General features: G+C 40.4%; 1 protein-coding gene across 6 annotated transcripts in view; it reads right to left on the reverse strand.

The window, feature by feature from the left end:
* fcho1 (FCH and mu domain containing endocytic adaptor 1) overlaps nucleotides 1-13,925 on the reverse strand; it is a 50,299-nt gene that overhangs the window by 34,847 nt on the left and 1,527 nt on the right. For 3 of the 6 annotated variants that reach the window (XM_041039744.1, XM_041039739.1, XM_041039743.1), the window contains exon 2: nucleotides 2,214-2,264. In XM_041039744.1, the coding sequence (XP_040895678.1) occupies nucleotides 2,214-2,240 (27 nt within the window). In that variant the 5' untranslated portion in view covers nucleotides 2,241-2,264. Of the gene's footprint in view, nucleotides 1-2,213; nucleotides 2,265-11,015; nucleotides 11,092-12,510; nucleotides 12,594-13,925 lie in introns of all 6 variants that reach the window. The other 3 variants (XM_041039742.1, XM_041039740.1, XM_041039741.1) reach the window with 3 other exon arrangements.

Below are 13,925 nucleotides of genomic sequence, written 5' to 3' on the forward strand. Positions count from 1 at the left end.
ACCTGCTGGTCTGCTTCTCTGCCCACAGCACAAAGACTGCAATATGATACTATCCACGGACCATAGATGGAAATGAAGTGGGCAAAAAATAACACTGCAGACTGAACAAATACTCCAACAGCTACAATCATTAAGCCCTCGAGTTAATCTTTCATTGAGAACACAAATGCATATCCACAAACCAAATGTTTCGAGCACCAGTGTCTTATTAAAACTCTGGCATTCAATAACAAGACCTAGTGTTTAATATTCTACACGGTGAGACGGACATAAAGACAGAATGATCAACAGACAAACGCTCCTCGTCATGGCTACATTAAGGACAAAGCCTCGTAATCCTCTCAAATCTTATTTCTGTATCTCGACAGCTCATTTTAGTTCAACTGCTAAAATATTACTGAGGACGTTTCGTAGACTGATGAGGCAAGGGAGCAGAAGTAGGGCACACCTGAAATAGATGCACCAGGTGTGCAGGGACAGAGCGGAGAGGAGAAAGTGAGGATAAAGGAGAAAACGAGGGAGAGAGCTCTCGTAACTGCAGACAAAGTCACTGGGGGATGAGGGTGATGTTGGGCGGATGAAAGAGAGGTTTCGATCCTCCACTTCACACATCTGTGGAAAGTTGCTAATGAGGCCATTAAATTAGTGCACAAATTAGGCTAATTAATGCCATAATTAACTAATATTATCAGGTTCAATTCTCACAGTCTAATGTAAAATGATAAATCCTGTCTTTGAATGTGATAACCAGCTTTTTTTTTGGTGACACGTGTGGTGCTGATACAATTCACTGCTAATTTTTCATTATACAGGTAGTGATGATGTGCTGCATTGCCTTATGTTGACATGTGTCTCTAACAGTCTATTAGAATGTTCTCTAAAATCTGGGGAGACACCTGCGAACACCAGGTGCCAACATCAAGCTTCTGCCAAATTATGGTTACTTCAAACAGACACTGGGAGACAACAGCTGGGTATCAAACCTCAACACTTCCTGAGTACCGATAGAAATGTGTCCGTAGCTGTGAGCTGGCATTAAAAACGTGGTCAGTGTCTCACAAAGCGAATTTAGAGACGGCACGATTGCATTCAAAGTCAGTGTGAAGACACAGATAGATGTGAGAACACGTCTGAAACATTCTCAACTCGAGTGTAAAATCTGCATGTATCCCGGGGCTTTATCAATCTGCTTCATTAACGTACAATACAGAGACAAGAGGAACACAGAGAGTGAAAAGAAGAAAAAGAAGAATTTCTGGTTGGTTTTGACACACGCCCACAGAGACAGGTGGTTTGTCCACTGATAGCTTGCTAATAGCTGATGTATAGTTAGTACAGGGGCTGTGTGGGGCAAATAAACAAAAAGGGTTTTATTCGCCCCTGTACACAACAATAACGCGTGGGGAAAATTCCCTTCACTTTCTGCCTGAACTCACCTTTAGGGTTGTTTACTTCTTATTTGAACAGATATTTCCTGATCTAAATCAAGAAACTTTTCTGAATTAATTTTATTCAGATTAAGTTCCTTATTTAACCTGAAACACCGAGCAGTTTGGTATATTCAGTTAAATTAAAAAAACAAAAAAAAAAAAACAACTTAAAACATTTGAATAAAAAAATCTTTACACAAGGTCCAACTATTAGCTTCTTCAACAGCTGTCAACTGCATCTCACGGCCGTCAACACCACGTAATGACTGCTTATTAAAACCAATACATATTCCCCTACAGTATGAAACTAGTTATCAAAAAAAGTACTGTTATGGAATTGGTAAGGGGTTTTACTGGCCGCTGTTGACCACACAATAGTAAGTAAACATGGAGTTATATCAAACAAATATACAGACTTGAGCTTAATAAATGGTTATTTCAGAAAACAACCATTTACATTCAGTAACACTGCAGAAAGAGACATTATCCCTGCCTACAAGAATAATCTGAATGAGATTGCTTTCCATGTGACAGAGGGGGCTGAATGCAAGATCGACGCTTCCAGCGTGTACCTGAGGAGCAGCATGGAGCCAGAAGCTCCACTGTCCACTGAGAATATAAATGAAAAGCTCAGTGACTCATAGTTGTGATTCAGCTATAACAGGTGAATAAGTAATACATGGAAGTTAAAGCTTAATGCATAAAAGGTTGAGCAACGTAACCATCATAGACCTGTGTCCTCCTGCATCTACATTATTATACTGACTTACTGACGACACTTACCCAGAAGTTGTTCTGAAAGAAGGCCATCTTCACTCAGAGATTCACAGCAATCTGTAAAAGAGGTAGAGCTGCATTAGAGACAAAGCTGATGTGAATTAATTAATTTCTCCACATCACAGTCAAGGTGAACTGAACTGGAGGTTGGTTTTGTATTTGTAAAATGGTGGGGGGGGGGGTTTTCAGCCTTTTTCAGGTCTCTGACAATGAACTGCAGTATTAACGTCTCTGCAAATTGCACATAAACAAGTCCTGGCTTTATAAAAACCCCTGAGACACCTTCAGTGTGGGAAGGGAACTCCTGAGGGAGAACAGAGGAGAGTTTAACAAATGACTTCAAAAGCCTAAACTTGGAGGATGGAGGGAGCTGAGGAAGGAAGCAGGGAGGAGGAGTGACAGGAGAGCTGGAGGAGGCGAGTGAGGGAATACAGGGGAGAAGACATAAATCGATGGAGGGAACGAGGCTGAAGAGACAGGAGGGGTAGCCACCAAGGAGATGATCACAGCCTGTGAAAGTGGTAGCTCCACTCCTCACTGGCTGAGTCACATATAGTCAGATGCTGCTGTTTATCAGCTCACATCTGTGGCTGCATTTTTCCTCATCTGCTGACTGGATGTCACTTGTTTCTTTTTTTAAATTGATCCCACGAATGCTAGTATCTATACTCTAAGCATGACGTGGTATTGGTTGTGTTGATACTTTGAGGATCGATCCACCAGATCGATACTGAACGGGATTTCACTCGAAGTATTAGGATCAGAAGGCTTTAGTGGATGTGCTTCATGAAGTCAAGTTATTTCCTTCTGCAAATTATTGCAAGTGGACGGCGCACAAAACATGAAAACATTTTTTTCTTCTAGGCTCTTAATGTTGGCTCCTAATGTTAAACTATGCACATGCACACACACATACTGTACATCAGAGTGATTGATGGCAGGATGGAGTACACCGAATCAGCAGCTGAGCATGTACCTTCTGACCCTCTATTCACACAAACACGGACATTAAAGAAGCACACACACATGCACACACAAGCAAAAGCACCGGAATGTGGCTGTGCCCTTTCCCAGAGAATCCATAATGTAAAAGTGTTTCCCCAGGGCTGCCCTCACACAGGGTTCCTGTTATCTGTTATTCTGCTGACTGAGTGTGTGTGTGTGTGTGTGTGTGTGTGTGTGTGTGTGTGTGTGTCAACAACAGACCATTCCCTGTACTGGCACAGACTCAGCTTAGACCTGGTGACCTGGCATCAGTAACACAAACAGAAACAAACACAGCAAGACCTACTCTACACACACACACACACACACACACACCTCATACACCTCACACCTCACACCTTGTTAATTAGCTCAGCAGTGGGACTGGAGGCCCCTGCAGACAGCATTCTGTTTGGCAGAGCTAGACAGAAATATACCAGAGCAGGGCTGGTATGATCGTATTGTGTATTAAATATCAAGCGTGAAATGATTTTTCTGAGTGTTTATGCCTAAGCCCAGTACTTCAGTGCAGGATATTTCTCTTCTGATGCTGGTTTATTCATGATTTTTTTGTCCTTATTGATATATTGATACAGTATTACCTGCAGATGCTGGACCTCTGGACTGGACTGGACTGGACTGACTGACTGACTGGTTTAACATCTCGTTATACACCCAGCTGCCAGTGCAGTAGTGCAGTAGGTTCACAGAGCTAAAATTTCTGCAGACTAATACAACATCCCTGCAATGAGTCCGACCTTCATGAAGGTTATAACTCAGGCTCCAACTAACAATTATTTTCATTATTGAACGTCAGCAAATAGAAAAAAAAAACAGTTTTAGAGAGGTGTTGGATAAATACTAGAAATATTGGTCTAAATTTTAGAACTCCAACAATTTTTGAAAATGCAATATAAAGAAAACCTGGATCAGTTGGACAAAGTAATGATAATTGGATAAATTCATTATTTCCCAGTCCTAATATACATATGATATCTTAATGACATTTTGGGGATCAATATCTGAAATTTTAGAAAACATTTTAATATTATTTTTTTCTCAAAATAACATTTAGGGCCAAAAAAATCATTGATAATGTGAACGATCATTTAGAGGCATTAGCTTTTAAGCTATGATATATCACAATATAAACAAAAACTAAATTCTAAACAATATCTAGAGTTAGATCTTGATGGATGGATATTAAATTATTAAATCCTAAACTAAAACCAAACTAGGTGAACAGACAATGAGTGAAGTGAGATCTCTGAGGAAACCCACTGCAAACAAATGCTGACTGAGCAGATTTTTCATGGCAAAATACCCATGAAGGGGGACAGTGATCCTAACCAAAGCACCAGATGGTTTTCAGGCAAGCAGAAAGAGGGGGGACCGAGGGAGAACAAGCGATATGCAGACGCATTGTGATGGCGAGGGAGACAGAAGCTACTTGCTTTCCTCTTGTAACAGCCTGGTGCGGCATGTTGAAACATACTGTAGATCTGAGCTAATTAGCCATTTTGTTTTAATCCTCACAGTTTTGACACAGCACGATCCAGAACCACAAAGACAGAAGAGAGGTATGCGCCGGGACCCCATGTGGATACCAGTCACGGTGGGATGTATAGAAGTAGCTGACATCCAGCATTCTCCATCTGCTTCCAACTAGATGTTCAGATGAAATCAGCTCTCAGCCAACTCAAAGCCCAGAGAAGAAGTGGGAAACACTGTGAGGTTGATTCCTTACTCACTGAAGATTGTTTTTTTTATCCAGAAATTAAGATTAAGTGCCTGTGCAAATTTTGGCCTTGCTGAGTGTGTGTGTCCCCATGCACACATGGTTCAAACCCCAGGAGCAAATAACAACCGACTACAGGCACAAATACTCAGCTGTAAGAAACAAACATACAACAGAGAGGAGACAACTCAGGGCTTGGCAAACTTAAATATGAGGTAATTTTGAGATGCAACATCACACTCAGTGTCACAATGTCTGCTAAAAAGGAAGGTTTGTGTACTATTCTTAGATAAATGAGAAAACGAAACCAATTATTGTTTCTTTAGTGGAATTTTAGCCACAAATTACGTTGGATACTGTAGAGATTTTTCTTACAGTAGCTGCAGCTCGACTGTGATGGAGAATGGACACCACAAGCATAATCATAACACAGACAGATTGATGAATTTAAATCAACTGCACTCACGTTTGTTATCAATATTAGAGAGAAAAGTTCTGTATATGGGTCATTCCATATCAACTGACCTAGGATCTCCAATATTAAATATTTGATTTAAATATGAAATGCATGGGACCTTGCAAAAGCCTAAGCTCCAAATACTTTCAATTTTCTGTTATGAATTTTTGAAGTTTTGGCACTCAGAGCTAAATTTCATCATGTTCACAATTGTTTACGTTTATTTTAAGCCTCACCAGTAATCAAACTAATAAAGACTAAATAAATCAAGAATCCTTTATTTTCAAAACTTAGTATCTCCACTAGTTTTCACTTTCTTGCAACCACATGATTCTGTGTAGGATTAATATAGTTCTATCACATCTAGAAGTTATTTGGTCCTGCATTTAAAAATTGACTCTAATATTCATCGCAGATATATAATAGATTTAAAGATGTTTTATTAATCCATTATTTAATGCTCTTCACTGGAAGTAATGTTGCATTCAGTGGTTTTAACTCATAGGTAGATACTTGTACTATGTTGACTTCAAGGTTTTCTATTTCTTTTCTGTGTGTGATACGTAGTGAGCCTGTTTTTCATTGGGTTCAGGAAAATTTCAGCTTATTACAGTGGGTCTCTCCATGACTGCATTTTGCCATGATGACACACTCAGAGACTCACAAGGTGAAAACAATATCAACCGCACTGTAAGCATCTGGTAAATATAATAAAAACAAGGTTTTAGGTGAGGAACATAACGGCACAGAGGCAGAGAGATGAGCCAACCAGCCTTATCAGTGGGTACACACTAACCTCTTGTTCTGCTCTCTGAGCCCTGCTACCCTCACACACTGCCTGACACCACACAGATGGCTGCCATGAAAAATTAGGACTTCTAAAAGCAGATGGGGAGGAGTGAAAGAAAGTCTCATACACAGACAAAAACTATCCACGACCCATTTAATTCCTGCAGGAAATAAATGGTGCGTCCTCTCCGCCCATGCTCTGCATCTCTGTTTTTATTCTCCTTTCCTCTCTCCTTTGCAGGAGAGGGGTCTACTGACAGATGTTTCTCTGAAGGACGGGCAGGAAGGTCGACACAAACTTCCGCCTCCTCACCACCTCTACCTGCCTCTCTCCCTCCTCTGAGTGGGAGACAATGTGAAAGAGGTTGGACGGGAATTAGTCCCTGTGTGTCTCCTCACACCGTCAGTGAAAACACCTGAGAACAGCCTCCTCTCCTGGCTCAAAGACCAAATAAAAATGGAATTGGGTTAAATGTAATGACACAGTCGAGAGTGGAATAAAGATGCTTCAGTAACCTCTGAACAGGCACATTTGTCACGAGCTCAGGGAGCAAAGCAGGAGGGAGAATGAAAACGACACAGAGGAATAGAACAGAAAAAGGAAAAAGGAGTAGTGAGGCGAGGTGGGTGGATGGTGAGACTAAGAGATAAAAACAAACACAGCCATATTGCAAAAATCAAATAGGTAAACTAAATTTGCTGAACACTGTAATCCCTCAGCTTTCAAACTGCTGGTATCCATTGGTGTTGAAACGATTAGTTGATTACTTGATTATCAGAATATCTTCATAATCGATTAAGTCATTTAGAAACAAGAAACAAGACTAAGTTTACAGCCAAGAGAGCAGCTCTGTGAGGCTGTACTTCCCCTACAGTCATTGCAAACCTCAAGTCCACATGTACTCTTTGAAACCATCCTTAATGCCAGTACTATACAGAAGACAACATTTCTATATATTTCTATTTCGTCAGCACAGGTGTGAGGCCCCTATGAGAGGTAGGACAAGGACAAACAGACTGAGTTTATGGAGCAGCTGGAGCCTCACAGAGAAGTCCACTGCACTGCAGATCGACTCGTCTGTCCTTCAGTATTAGTTTTAAACCTGATTTGGCGAAGCGTGGAGGAGAGATCATTTTGTGTCAGTCTTCAGCACCCCTCTGCCACAGCTACCAGCGTGGGATGACTCACTGCTGAGGCCGGTCATTTAGAGAAAGACTTTGCGGTGGACATTTGATAGTTTCTGTCATGAATATAAAGCCTGTGTGGGCTGACATAATCAGTCGAGCTCCAATAAACTGTAAGGTTTTAGTTAATTTGTACAGATGTCATTCAATTTAGAATATCTTTCTATTAGTCACGGCACATTTTTGCGACACGCACGCAGCACAACAAAGAGCTCATGTCTGGATGCATTCAGTATTTTAATAATCCTTTTATTTCACCTCCATAAACATGGTGGTGAAACTGAATCTAAACGATTAAGTGGATTCATTGACTGAAAACTAATCTGTGCATAGATGTTTATTCTTAAATATTTAGGAACTGTGCACGGTGAAGAGAATTTATGTTCAAAAAGAGAAATGATCATATAGTATATCCGTTTAAGCTCTAAACTAGTTCAATAATTGATTAATCGTATTTCAAGCAAACATGTCGAGCATTTTCAAATATGAGACTTTGTTGCTTTTTTCTATTGTAAGTCTTTGCACATTGAATAAAAACTTGAACATGTCTCTTGGGTTCTGAGAAATCGTGATGAGCATTTTTCATCACTTTCTCACATCGAATAAACAAAAAGATTAAGAGATTGACTGAAAAATCGAGATGCAGTGCCAATAAACATGATGTCTGTGGCTTCAAGCCGAAATACAGATGAGATCCACTGCTTATATCAGACCCCTGATTTTACTACAGCATCCTGGTAGTGATTCAGCGTTTGTCTATAATAAGAAAAAGACGACTGCTACAATCATGGACAACAAGCTCAGCACCCCCGAACTGTCAGCTCAGCCCAAAATGCCAAATGCATAAGCACACTAAAACCAGAGCCTACACTTTGACGATGACACACTGAAACCAACAATCACATCACCGCCAACCTGATGACAGAATTACACCCTGTATTTAATTTCTAAAGCAACACGGCAAAGAGCTATTCTTCTAAAGCGGTGAACAGGCTGCTTGGTGAGCGTGCACTCGAGCCTTCAGTGACTGAGACAGAAAGAGAGAAACAGTGAGACAGCAAACACAATGGACAGGAGGCTGTGTGTGTGTGTGTGTGTCTGTGCGTGTGTGTGTGTGAGAGAGAGAAAGAGAAAGCAGAGTGATAAACACAACCCAGGCTGTCAGCTCCCCATTGTCCTGGCCTGAATGTGCTTTTGTCACTGCAGCACACAGCCTCAGTCCAGTCCAGTCTATGACAATGTGCCAGGCGGGCATCACTTCCAAGCCCTGGCATGACCAGCTGTGTGAGAGCAGAGAGCGCCCGCCGTGATGGCAAACACATCGAGGTCCATACGCAGGCTCGAGATGAGCATGTTTGTAGTACAGCAACTGTGAATGAAGACAGTGTTGAGTCTCTCACTGCAGCTGTTCAAGCTGTATTCTTTTCTTGTCTTAGTGACTCATTAACAAGGCTCCTGCTCGTCTTTATAACGTTTTAGCAGCCACAGATAAACACAGTATATCTGGTATTTGTTAAATGAAAGTATCTCACCTTGAAATCCCACAAACTGCTGTTAAGCCAACACACAAAACAATTAGAGCTGCAAGTAACGGTAATTTGCGTTATGGATTAAAGCTGTTAGTCTTCCAATCCTTTAGACAATCCGCAGCATATTAATTGACAAATTGATAATCGAATAATTGTTTTAGTCATTTTTTTAAAAAACATGCCAAATATTTGCTCCAGTTCCAGCTTCTCAGATTGGATGCATTTATGATAGTAAACTGAGGCTGTGGACTGTAGATCCAAAACAAGACATCTGAAGACATCACCTTGACTTTTCATAGACAAAGCGATTCACCGCTTAATTCTTCAATCTCATGATCAGTTAATTTGCTTATTATTTTTCCTGTATAATCGTTTGGTCTATAAAATGTCAGAAAATAGTGAAAGATGCACATCACAGTTTCTTAAACTAACATCATCAAATTGCTATCAACAGCCCAAATCCCAAAGACATTCTATTTACTATCTCATTCTATTTACTAAGATAAGACACCTGTGATTGTAAACAGTCCAGAGTGCACCCTGCCTCTCATCCAGAGTCAGCTGGAATTGTCTCCAGTCCCCCCGGCGACCCTCACAAAGGATACGTGGTATAGTTCTTCCTATCTGTATGGATCCATATATCCATTCATGTATCGCTACCATAAGGACTGATGGGTAAAATAGGGAAAAGCAGCAAATCCTCACATTTGTGAATTTGTGATAACTGTGCTTGATAAATGACTTAATGTATCTATTATTAAAATTTCTGCAGTGTAATTATCTGCCCACTGATTACAGGAATAATTGTTTCAGCTCTAGTTATCTGGTATCTGTTAATAGGGAAAAGATAAAACAGCATTTCAGATACACTTTGAAACAACAGATTACGAACATCATTACAGAGTGCCTCTGTAAATGAATATTCAGTTTACATGGCTTTAGAGATTTCCCTTCTCATGGCTGTGGCTGATCCCTTTCTAATTATACTGAGGTAATTAAAATAATCTCAAAATGAAACAGCCCTCTCCGTGCCATTTCATTTCATCCATGCTATTAAATCAACAAAATAATTTTGTCATTTACCACTCCTTATCACTCTTGCCTCTTGAGCACAGCACAGCATAAAATGAACCAGTAACCCAGAAATAGACCCAGGACCAGAGCCAGGATTGGTGGGGAGGGGTTAGGCCTGCTCTTCCATCCTGCCCCAGGGTCCTCCCATCTGCCATGAGGGGACCTTGGCTGGGATCATTCACAACCTCAGGCACAGGTCATGGTTTTACACAAGGGGCTTTTACAAGATTTCCAAACAGGATGTCGCCTGTTGTCACGTAAATACACTCAGTGTATAATGAGAGAAAATAAATGCACTTTAAATCAAGAAGCCTGAATTAAAAGTTTTAAGAGTTGCATTTATCTTTTCATTATGTAACAGGTTAGCTTTACTGTTTCCTGCCTGAGATTTCCTGCCTGTGGGTCCTGCCCTGCTTGGCAAAGACGAGGGAAGGCCTTGCAGCACTCTAGCCTAAATATGAGAGGCCTGACATGTATAATTAATATTTGTCATGGGCAGCATATAATGTGTTGCAGGAGAGCCAATAGAGAAAGGGGGAGGCAGGATAACAATAAGTAATAGTAAGAAGACCCTTATGGGTCAAAGACAGAGAAAGAGTCATTAGGGAAGTTGAAAAGTCCAGCTGATTAAGTATGCATGGCTGCAAGCGTGTACATGAGCACTGTCGCCTGTTTGAATATTTAACCCAAAGGACTGTTCAGCACGTTGCTGTCGGATAAAGCGTCGGCTCGGCACAGTCATCTAGTGCATTCAAATCTAAATGCAAAACAGGGAGCTCTTCTTATTCACCTGCTTCTGCTTTTCTCCTCACATTCCCCCCGCTCTCTGTCAACCTCCATCACCGATGTACAGAGGACTTTACAGAAGTGTTTATGGTTTAGTAATTCACCGTGTGCTACAGCAAGGCTGCGAGGAAACAGCCATTCAGCAAAGGCTGTGAGGGTGTTGCCAGAGATTTGGACATGTTTTTAATTGCGTGTATTATCTTCTCAGGTGACCGGCGTCCCCACCTTCAGCGGCTGATTAAATAACAACCTGCTGTATTTCTCACCTGCTGGGACTCCAACTTCTCCTTGCTTATACAACTGCAAAAAACAGTTCTGTTGATTTAATTGTGAAAGCCCCCCCTGCAAAACATCGAGAGACACAAATTCCTCACTTTACAAAGATGAAAACAAATTAAAAAAAACCCTCACATCAAATCACGTCCATGTTTCATGGTATGAATTTTCAAATAACAGTCTTAAAGCCTTAAACTATAACACCTACCTAACACAACTGATCACAGAATGGATTCAGAACTCAGAGTAGGGCTGAGGTTAATTTTTTTTTCATTATATTTTATTATTAATTAATCAGCCAATTCAATCAACTAACAATTTCAGCTCAATTCAATTCAGCTTCATCCTGAATATCCCCACTTTAACGAAATGACGCACAATACTGTCATCACCGGTTAGCCCAGTTAGCCCAGTTAGCACTGCTGCTGTGAATCCAGTAAACATGTCATACAGTGTGGGCCACTGTTGAAATATTAGTGGAACTATGCAATATGCTACCATGCAATATTTATCATAATCTCTGGTATAGTGACAATGTTTGAGTCTAGCCCGGAGCTCGCTCACTCAGCCAACATCATGTCCAAGCTTTGTCTCTTTAATTAAACATCTCCAAGAAAATTACTGCTCACATTCAGTGTTGACATTTAATATCATTACATTTCAGGCTTTGGGTACTCTTGTCCAGCAAGATTTTCTTTGGTGTCAGCAACTGAAACTTAAATTCATGTTGTTCCATCACAATTAAGTAGTTGTCATTAGTGAAGTAACAAAATTAAAACAGCGATGGAAGGTTTAAACAAGACTCCCAACCTCTAGATTAACAGTTAGGGAATCACCAAAGTCATTAGGATTCATCCTCCAGGCACCGTGGATATCTGTACCAATTTTCAGGGCTCGAAACACCCAGAAGCTGTTGAGATATTTTAATAAATAACAAAAATGTAAGTCGGGGGGGGGGGGGGGGGATTACCAAAGTCAGTAGGCTTCATCCTCTGATCCTCTGGGGACCATAAATATCAGTACAAAATGTTGTGGTAATTCATCCAATAGTTGTTAAGATATATCAGTTTTTGAATTTGGTGGTGAACAGACCAATCAACAAACAGACTGGTCGATAAAACAAAAAGCTTAATGAAAATCCACAGATTTAGAGCAAAGTATTTCCTATATTTTAATGTACATATTTTAACATATATGCCCTTCTAGAGCTAGAGATTTAACTTACGGTCTAAGTATAATCACACATTTAGATACACATTACTGACGAGCCTCAACAGACATGTTAAAGAAACCAGCCTTTGGTCAGTGAATGAAAACTCAAGGACCAGCCAGCACCAAATATGATCTGCCAAGATTATGCCTGTAAACTAAAGATAGGTGAGAAATACAGCCATTCCTCCCCAAGCTGGTGCATATTTTCATCCACTGATAGTTAACCCCACCCCCCTGCCTTCACTCTGTCTCTCTTCTCTCCATCCCACTCACCCTGACTCACTTTCTCAGCATACAGCAGGGAAGAGGTCCATCTCCTGTTGAAGTCAAAGCACCAGGGAGAGTGTTGTTTACATCTGTGATATCAAAAGACCCAGTCAACTCTCGACTTCTGCCATTTGCTTTCAGAGACACAGAGAGGAAAAATAATGCAAGCAGACAAACCATTGTAGCACAAGAAGACAGCTATGTTGTGGTCTGAAGATGCAATTACTGTTGCTGCTTATGTTGCAGCTGTTTGGAAATGAAGTCAAATGTCAAAGTGAAAAATTGAGTGTCTATCAGGCTCTCAAAGGGGAATTCCAGTCTGACTGCTTTGGTGCAACCAGACAGAGACTGACTTGCACCTCTTAGTGCCCAAAGTGATCATCTTACTTTCGTTTCTGAAGCCGCTTTAAACTACTGGCAAAATCAAACAAAGTGGAATCATATTTAAGCTGACAAATAATCAACAATCTGTCTTTATCAAAAGATGATTTTTTTAATCATATTTTTATGCAGGAGGGGGTGACAGGAAGTGTGAAGAAAGTGGGGGGGTGGCATGAAACAGGATTTGAAAGGTCCCAGGACGCTTTCAAATCAAGGATGTTGTGGTAACAGGCAAGCAATCCACTGTGAAACCTCATATATGTAACTGCTTGCCATAAAGGTCTGAGGCATATTCACATACATAATCTGAATTTTGAGTGTTTCTGAACAACCATCAATCCAAATCTAAGAATGTTTACAAACATTACTCATATCCAACACTGGCAGTTCAGGTTTGTTGTTCAGTGTTAGTCTAAATGTTAAAAGAGTTTGACAATCATAGCAAGCTCCAATCGTGGACCAAAGATTGTGTCTTTTAACTTACTAAACAAAAGACAACATAGTTGGTAAAGGACAATCCTTTCTGGGATGATACTGTGTGATATTAAAGCCTCCTTTGCAATGTTGTCAATTCCAAGAAACTACAGTGAGATACTACATTTCACTTCAAGACAGCATTAAACTCAATTATCCTATTACAACCCAAAGAATAAAATAAAGCTCTCTTTAATCAGAACTTAGTTTACAGGAACCAGATGAGGGTGTCTCCAAGTTAGGGACCACGCTCCAGTTGAGGCAATCAAATACCTGTCATACTTCAAAGAATTTACACAGGATATTTAGGACAGACCAGTTAATACTGCAGTCATAAACATTTCTCTGTCCTTCTGACCTAGAAACACCATAATGGATCTCTGAGATATCCAGCAGTAAATCAAGAACTGGTTCTGATTAAGTTTATGGTTAAGGTTTTCACATTTTCTGTGTAACACCTAAGGCAGCTGAAGTCACAAGTGAGCACAACCCTTACATTAGCATGTCTGATATTATCAGCTGACTTCAACTTACCAAACAGAATCAGAATCTGCATATTTGTGCTG

The sequence above is a fragment of the Toxotes jaculatrix genome, chromosome 6, assembly GCF_017976425.1.
Source record: "Toxotes jaculatrix isolate fToxJac2 chromosome 6, fToxJac2.pri, whole genome shotgun sequence".
NCBI classification, from domain to species: domain Eukaryota; kingdom Metazoa; phylum Chordata; class Actinopteri; family Toxotidae; genus Toxotes; species Toxotes jaculatrix.